The 9,149-nt window shown below is 40.0% G+C and overlaps 1 protein-coding gene across 1 annotated transcript; it reads left to right on the top strand.

The window, feature by feature from the left end:
* The first annotated feature begins 89 nt into the window (after positions 1-89).
* LOC110069106 (uncharacterized) lies at positions 90-7,433 on the top strand. The gene is made up of 5 exons (XM_089287792.1): positions 90-171; positions 883-1,671; positions 2,026-2,115; positions 3,419-3,502; positions 3,997-7,433. Exons 1-5 carry the CDS (start codon positions 134-136, stop codon positions 5,324-5,326), a joined length of 2,331 nt encoding a protein of 776 aa, XP_089143918.1. The 5' UTR covers positions 90-133; the 3' UTR covers positions 5,327-7,433.
* Positions 7,434-9,149: the final 1,716 nt, after the last annotated feature.

Consider the following 9,149-nt stretch of genomic DNA (forward strand, 5'->3'; position numbering starts at 1 on the left):
CTGCCCCACAAAAAACTGCATGTAGTTTCATCGTGCGTGCGAGTTGACTCGAACCGCGCGCCTGGACGCGACGTGCGCGGTTTGCGTGAACTAGGCTGAAAAGAACTCTGGGACAGGATTGTCTGAAAGGAAAATGGCGGCCAGTGATCCGGGCGTTTTATCCCAAAGAGGGTAAGTTGCTTTATTTAGACTGTGAATCTCTGGTTTCTATCACCTGCAGCAAAGCTGAAACGCTTCAGTTTTCTCTTCTTCCGAAACTGGTCGCTATTAGAGAAACGGGAGAGAAAGGAAGGACGATTCGTTCTACGAGTGAGATTAAATTCAACTTGATCAGTTCAAGCGATACATGTAATTTGTAAAACTGAGCTTACTCGCTTCAGCTTCCTAATGCTGCCTTTTAGTTCGCAGTATGTTAGAACCAGTTGATATCATGTAGTCCAGATCATCAGCAGTAAGATCGGTTTTAATGTTATTTACTTGTTCGTTTTTTCTTCCTTCACCGATCTATGTGCATATTTTCTTAGTTCTGAAAAATAAACTTATGGTTTACATAGCAATTAACAGTCTTAGGAGAATTAAGTTTATAGCCCTTTAGTATCCTGTAGACTGTAAGGCTGACTATAGAGAAGTTGAATTTGCTTAGGCGATTTAATTGGATTCGACAAAGCTCTCAAAACTATGTATTTTTTAGCACACACCCTGTACATGTAATTGCAAGAAATGTTTTGTGATCATGGCAGTCTATAGCAGCACAGGAACACTGCTATTAGTACATGTAATTGCTTCATTCTCCAGCTTTACATGCTTGTTATTTCAGTCAGTAGGATGCAAAAACGTCTCTTTTATTCATTGTTTTGTTTTGTCTCTTTGTTTGTCCTTTAGGAATGAAGTAATCTTAGATCTACAAAAGTTTCAAATTCAGCCCATGGATACAGTCAATCCTGACCAGCTGCAGCTGTTAATTTTGTCAGCTAGCTCTGACACCAGCATTGAAAGGACACCCTGTGAATCTGAAAATGTGTCAGCAATTGAAGTTGAGACCGTGATGATGGCTGAAGATGCGGGCATACTTGTTCCAGGTGATAGCACACCCTTGTTAAAGACTGTTCATGACAACAGTTCATCCAAGAAAGACTCCGCAGGTGACAAGCAGTTTAAATGTCTCCAGTGCAACAAATCCTTTTCAGGGCCATCAAGTCTTAGTCGGCATATTAAAACCCACAGCAACGAGAAGCCTTTTGAGTGTGTTCAATGCAAAAAAGTGTTTTCCCGACTGTCGAGTTTAAAGAGGCATGAAAGTTCTCATTCAGATGAAAAACCATTTAAATGCCAAGTATGTGGCTGGAGTTTTATACAGAACTCAGATCTGAAAATCCACGAAAGAACTCACACAGGTGAAAAACCATTTCCGTGTGATCGCTGTGAACGAGCATTTGGATGCAAGAAGCGGCTAAGGGCTCACTACAGGATGCACACAGGAGAGAAGCCATACAAATGTCCACAGTGTGAAAAGTGCTTTTCAATGAGAAAAAATGTCATCCAGCACATTCGAATACACACTGGTGAAAGACCATTCATGTGTGAAGTGTGCAAGAAGACATACCGTCATCAGCACACGCTTAAGAAGCACATGCGACTTCACACAGCTAGACCAGATTTTACCTCATCAAGGTTAGTATAGTAAGCTTGTTCAGGTTTACACTGTAACATTTGTGTTAGACAACCTTTTGTATATTTTGTTTGGCCTTTCTAGGGTTTTGTTAAGGGCTAGGAACAAAGGGAAATTTGACTAACTTTGAACCTCTCTTTGCCTGGTGACTTTCAACAAAGATATTGACCAAGATTTTTTTTAGTTTTATTATCTTTTACCCAGGTGCACCATTTTTGTGGTCCTCTGCAAAAACTGTTGAAAAAACCTCGTCTTTCAACCCTTTCAACCCTAATCTTTTAGAGTATTTAGGAAGGGAATTCAGTTAGTTATAATTAAATGGATGGCATATTTTTAATTATTGCCTTTGCTTTTAGTGACAAGGCGCTCAGTGACCAGTCAAGTGCCTGGCCTCGCAAGAAAAACAAAACGAAAGTGACGCAAAGGAAGTCTGTTTCCTCAAGCAGGTACAGTTCAAAATTTGTTCCAGACACGAGACTGTCCAATTCTTGATTTGACTCTATTGTGGAATTCTAAGTTGGAGTTCACTGTGATTGGCCACATCCTTTGTTGGTAAATGAGTACAGTGTAGCTGAAAGGAGCAGAAATTGATAGCAAAGCATATATTATAATGCAGTAAATGCAATTTAACAGAAGTTAACAACAAGGAGCGCAATTCTTGCCTTTGCGGTCAGCGGCATTTATATCTGTGCATGAGCCAGGACTCCATGTGTTCTTGGGCCACAAGGCATTGTAGTTTTGCATTGAGTCAGGGTTTTCCATGAGCATTACAGTTTCAAGCATGGGGATTCTTCTCAGAGGTTGTTTCCCCTCCCCTGTCCCTCCCTTCTCTTTCCACTGTCTTTATCAGTGTTATGGGTGCCTGCTTTTCTCCCTTCTGCATGGGGGCTCATGGCTGGGTTGCCAGTCATGGGTGCAGTCTTCATCTACATGTAGGAGCTGGCTGCCAATAGTGGAAGCTCCTGGATACCCCAGGCACCCAACCTCCACTTTGCAAGGCAGTAACTCAGTGTTGTTAATGCATTGATAAGACAAATTACCATCCCAATTTGTTTCTCTGGGCATATAAAAATATAACATTGGTTACCGGTACATACATCCCTAACAAGGATAGAAGTTAATGCTTGCCCACCCCCACCAGAGCTGTAATTAAGGGCTGTAACCTGTAACACTTGTTACATCTAAGTATGTGTGATACTAAGGCACTTGACGTTACAGGTGAAATTGCTTTTGTTGATACAATTCGCCCACTAAGTAACAGTTTTGTTACTGGTGTGCAGATCAAGGCAACAGGTGACTGAAAACCTATTGACAGCCTTGCCCACTGTGACTGTGTTTGAGGCTAAGATCATTAGCTTTAACCTAATTATTTGCATGCTGGACTAGGGTCATTGTATTGCGTGACCCTTGGGCAAAGCACTTTACTCTCACAGTGCACCTCCATCCAGGTGTATTTCTGGGTGGGATCTGGATAATTGAATGCTGGGGTTTAACCCTCCCCTATCGAATTAAAGGTAGAGATACTTGATACTTAATGCTATGGAACCAGGACGCTCTATGCTCTAGCAGTATGGGGTCACTTGGACCAACTTTCCAGGTTTACTACAAAAATACAAAAATTATACTTTTTTTTACTTGTGACGTGAAACTACCTCAGCTTATAGTGTACATTCTGAGGGTTTTTGTTTGGTTAAATACAAATGCTCTAACCTTTGAGAGTGTTTAGAGTTCTTTTTCTCTGGCCAGCAGAAAGGAAGACAGTGAAAGATTAGTTGCAACACCTGATGAGCAAAATCAAACTTCGGCAGATGATAATTCAGATGTCCACTGCAGGTACATAACAAATACGTTAAATAGCAAGAGCAGTGATCAGTCTAGACAAATAGCTTGTTTTGTTTCAAATCTAACTGATTCTCTTATTTATCCCTTTAAACTTTATTTAAAGTACAGCTTTGATCTTTTGGGTTCACTTTGGATATTGGTAGGAAAATGTATGTAGCTGGTAAAGTCTGCATACAAGCTAAGTGGCCAGTTGAAGCAACTAGGAACTCTTATTTCTATTCCCTCTCGATGGGATGCTAGTCCATCACAGGGTTACCCCCAGCATTAAGTTTGCTGGTACCCATTCATACATCTGGGTGGAGAGAGGAACTGTGAGAGTAAAGTGTCGTACCCAAGAATACAACACAATGCTCACAGCCAGGACTCACACCCAGACCGCTTGATCCAGGGACAAGTGCACTAACCATGAGGCCACTGCATCTCCCCCTTTTGGATATTGGAACTACAATTTAATGTTTAAAGGTGTGTTTATAAATCTTTTTCAGCAATGAAGATGTTCTTGCATGCCAAACAATTCAAGTAGCCTTGAGTAGTGAGCATTTTTTGCTTGTGACATCACACCATACAGATGGCAATGGCATTATTGATGCGGGGGAAGACATTTTGCCTGCCCTTAATGGTGGTACAGCTGTGGCCAGCATGACTGAGGCAGACAATAATGTTGAAGATCTCACGACACCGTTGGAAAACTTGGGTCAGGACAAAGAAGAAGGAACTCTGGTACCTGGAAATAAATTCAAATGTCCTCATTGTGAAAAGTGTCTCTCAGGGCCTTCAAGTCTCAGCCGGCACATCAGAACACACAATAATGAAAAACCTTACAGGTGTGTTCCATGTGATAAAGTGTTCTCGCGGCTGTCAAGTTTGAAGAGGCATCAAAACTCTCATGCTGAGGAGAAACCATTCAAATGCCAAGTGTGTGGCTGGAGTTTTATACAAAACTCAGATCTGAAAATCCATGAAAGAACTCACACAGGTGAAAAACCATTTCCGTGTGATCGCTGTGAAAGAGCGTTTGGATGCAAGAAGCGGCTAAGAGCACACTACAGGATGCACACAGGAGAGAAGCCGTACAAATGTCCGCAGTGTGAGAAGTGCTTTTCAATGAAGAAAAATGTTATTCAGCATATTCGAATACACACTGGAGAGAGACCCTATACTTGTTGGGTATGCAAGAAAACCTACCGTCACCAGCATTCCCTTAAAAAGCATATTCGACTCCACGCAGATAAAAATGAGAATCTCGATCATTGCATCAAGAAAATTAAGGGCAAGGGGTCAAAAGCAAGGAAAGGTACCAAAAAGGGGGAAGATGCTGAGCAGTCTGAACCAACAGAGGAAATGGAAACAGTTCAGTCTGACAAGAGTCCACAGAAAGAAAGTCCTCAACATGGTGAACAATGTGCGCAAAAAGAAAGAAGTGAAAATGATGAGCAAGTGGAAAGTGCTGAAAATTTTGAACAAAGCAAAGAAGAGGAAACAACTGAACATTGTGGACAAAATGAGCAAACAGAAAATACTGAGCATTGTGAGCAAAGTGAACCAATGGAAACAACTGGAAGTTGTGAACAAAGTAAAGAAGAGGAAGCAACTGAACATTGTGGACATAATGAGCAAACAGAAAATACTGGACATTGTGAGCAAAGCAAATCAATGCAAACAACTGAAGATTGTGAACAACATAAGACGATGGAAAATGCTGACAATGATGGTAAAAGCAAGCAAATGGGAAATGCTGAACAGGGTGAAGTGATAAAATGTTCCGAGCCTAGTGATCAAGCTGAACAAGCAGAAAATGCTGGCCACATTGAATAAATGGAAGATGATAACCATAGGGAACTACATGTACATGTACATGAACATGTGAGCAAACAAAAGATGCTGAGCTAAGTGAACATGTTGAACATTCCAAGCTTAAAAATCAAACTGAACAATCAGATATTAATAGAATGAGTGAACAGCTGGAATGTGAACTGAGTAATCAAACTGAAATTTTAGAACACATCAGAGAGAATCAGTACACAGAGGATCCTGAGTTGAGTGGAGACATCAAAGCATGGAGCATAGTAACCAAACAGAACAGTCAGAAAATGCAGGACAGAGTACATGTACGGTTTAAGGCACTGAATCTTAATGGTTTCGTCAAGTACTAATTAATGTGCTTATAAGCTGGCATACGCAGACACAGTAAGATGCTGATAATTGTTTGGGAAATTTCCAACAAAAGGCGCTAATTATCAGCATTTTACTGCATCTGCTTATGTTTTTTGCGCATGCGCTAGTGAAAACCACCCTTGAATGATATCTGATGTCTTTGAAAGGGGTGGCTTTCAGATGTATGCTACTTGCCATACTTGTATCTGTCATTTCACTGCGCACGTCATGACATGTCACTGGCCGTAAGGCCAATTCTCTTAGGGTTAGGGAGAAATTAGATTTTTGTCACTCCAGGAAACTCAAGGGCTTATGTGATACATAATGGTATTATGTAGTTCTTTGTATAAATGGCAACTGAATTTGAATATCAATACTTTGTACATCCTTAGCCTTGTACTGATGTTTCCAGACAAAGGATTTTTCACATGAGTGTGAGGCTTAGGATGTATAAGTATATGTTATTCAAATATTGGCACCATTTATGCAAAGGGTCTATGTACAATGTAAGAACCAGTTGCTCCAAATCTGAGGCTCGAAGAGACCTTGTTATCACTGTAGTAGAGCCAATTTAGAGCAAACAGGATGATATGGCCTTAAAGTGTTTCTCAGTAGTTCGATCATGAATTCATCAATTGACTAATTAAGTTCTGCATATTGGCCAGGCGGGGCATAAAATCTACTAAGGCGGACAAAAATAATTCTTTACCCACAGGCTACTGAAGAAGACTTCCTTACATCCCTACTGAACTTGAAATTGGGTCCCTGAGAGCTCAACATTTAACTTCTGATTTCCGTGATAACTTATAAATACATGTAATTAGCTATGTAACAAGAAAAACGTTTCAAAGTATCCAGCATGTAAGGCTTGGATTTAATAGGGTATGACTTTAAATTACAAACTTTTATGGACTTTTAATTAAACTTTGTAAAGGTTTTTTTTTTTTTTGGGGGGGGGGGGGGTTTCCTACCTAATTATTTTTTCAGGTAATCAGAGTGTATGCACAACTCTATGTTCTGGTTATAATTGTTGATGATAAACAGGCAGGCGGGATGTGTTTATAAATGAGATAGCAAGGGGATACATATAAATGTACTTAACTGCTGCAAAAGAGTTTTTTATAATACACTACATGTACTTAGCCCCTTCTAGGTGTTTGGTTAGTTGGTGAGCAATGTAAAAAACAGCAAGGGAAAAAGTTAGCTAGGAGTGTGGTACCCGAAGCCCCTCTCTCCTTTTTACGCTTGTCATTTTTCAAGTTGCACCCTTACTAACTGAATACACGAAGAGACTACATGTAAAAGACTGCAAAAGCAAATACATATGTACACAGAACAATAAAGGTAAGGAAACTGTTCTGTGAACTAAAAAAGAACTTTATACATGTACAAAAACTACAGGGTTCTCAGCGTTTGTACTCTGAATCACTTTTTGGTATAATATGTAGTTATCCTTATAACGTTCAAAAATTTGTTTTGGAGGAAAAATCATGTGGGTGATACATAATTATGTAATGTTATTGTTCAAACATAATTTGGGATTTAGTGAGTAATGGTAACAGGTTTTAGCAGAATCCAATTCACTCCAAAATCATACCAGTGATGATCCAAATTGGACGACCATGTGTCTGGAGTCCAATTTGGTTCATCACAAGTTTGATATAACAAACAGAAGTGGCAGACATGCAAAATATTATTGTTCTTTGTCGTTCTTTCATCATGTTGTGTTTAGAATTTAAGAAGTGGTTAATAAAGGTACTAAAATAAATATGTTGCTTGTAATTCTGTACTTATTTGGAAGACATTACAAGAGAATTATAAGGGGTGCTCCCAAAGGCTTGCCATGCAGTCTTTCCACCCTAGAGAGGAGTGCGTGACAACCATTAGAATGTACAAATGTGAAGTCAACTTGGCAAATTAAAAAGAAATTAGCCAGACTTCATACAGTGTTAAAAAAAGGTTTTCATATAAATATATTGGCAAGGCAACCATTGACCATTCTTAATTCAAATAGAGGATCTCAGATTTCCTTGTGCATAGCATAGAGGCTAGTCCCCAGCCTCCCCAAAAGATGACCTTGTGATTTTAAGTACTTTTCAAAGAAGTGTCCCAATTCACAAGACAAAGCAGTGTCAGTAGACACAAAGCAAACGGCACCAAAGATATTTTGCACGAGTTTAGAGTTTTGAAAACTCGTGGAAGGCCCATCAGAATAAACCTTTGGTCAATGAGCAGGTGGACTCGCCCAGGTGGGCACAATTTGGACCAGGGCAGGTGTCCACTTCCAAGAGCTCTCCCCTCATGAGAGTTTAAAATGTTTAGTAGTGACCCTGGTAAGTGTCTGCTTATCAGAGGCACAGTACTATTTAAAAAAAAAAGATCGTTATCCATAGTTATCTTTTTAGAGACAGCAACGCTGTTTACAGTCTGTGACCAGTCTCTAATTGGAGGAACAAACACAACTGAGTGACTTATGATTGACAACTGATTAACTAAATGCAGGCCGTTTTTATACTTCTCTCTGTGGATCCACAATCTTTTCTTTCCAGTGCAATAATTTATTTTTAACACGGGATGAAGTTGCATTTTAAAGTATGGCGAAGTAACCATAGGAATAAATCAGTTAATCAAAATAGTTCTAATCAACAATGATTTAGATAAACATATACAGGCAAAAACTAACGATAGATAAATCCGACGTTTCGGCGACATCTTGGCGCCATTGTCAAGGGAAACTAATTAAATATGCGATTTCAAGGGTAACTAAGAGGTCAGAGTTTCTAATTTGCATAAGTTAGACAAAGACTTTAGCGCGAACTGAGTCTGATTGTACATTTAAACATGGTCGTAATTGTTTAATGAGTAACATCTCATTAATGAGACAATCAAACTTGTTGTGGCATTTTTTCAACACGCTAAAACAATTGCGAAGGTCATCCGGAATCCTGCCTGCGTGTCTACTATCATAGTGATTGCGTACTGACGAGGTCTTGCTTCTATGTCCATCAACGCGTACGAACAGATGGCCACGGGTGTAACCGACATAACCAGCATCGCACTGGTCACACTTGAAGTTATACACAACGCATTGTTGATCAATGAGCTGAGGCTTAGGTTCGCTTGTCGGGAACTCCTGGGCAATCTTGCGGCTCGTAAACACCGGTTGAACACTGGTCTGCAGCTTCACACTGAGATCTTTCAACTGTGTCTTCACGATATTAGCAGACTCCTGGTCTTTAAAGGGTATGACAACCCGAGTAGTGTTTTCTGTCGTAGATCTGGACCGTAATGAGGGCTGGTCAGCGACCTTTAAATTTAGGAAGGTTTTGACAGTGGAGTCAACAAGGTGCTTAGTTACCCTTGAAATCGCATATTTAATTAGTTTCCCTTGACAATGGCGCCAAGATGTCGCCGAAACGTCGGATTTATCTATCGTTAGTTTTTGCCTGTATATGTTAATCAAAATAGTGCGCCTGTAAATTTT

Source organism: Orbicella faveolata, unplaced genomic scaffold, assembly GCF_042242905.1.
Source record: "Orbicella faveolata isolate gen_17 unplaced genomic scaffold, um_ofav_v1 contig_15, whole genome shotgun sequence".
Taxonomy (NCBI): domain Eukaryota; kingdom Metazoa; phylum Cnidaria; class Anthozoa; order Scleractinia; family Merulinidae; genus Orbicella; species Orbicella faveolata.

Coding starts and splice junctions, on each gene's coding strand:
- LOC110069106 (XM_089287792.1), top strand. CDS start 134: ATGGCGGCCAGTGATCCGGGCGTTTTATCCCAAAGAGG. Junction 172..882: donor GGCGTTTTATCCCAAAGAGG/GTAAGTTGCTTT, acceptor TTTGTCCTTTAG/GAATGAAGTAATCTTAGATC. Junction 3,503..3,996: donor AATTCAGATGTCCACTGCAG/GTACATAACAAA, acceptor AATCTTTTTCAG/CAATGAAGATGTTCTTGCAT.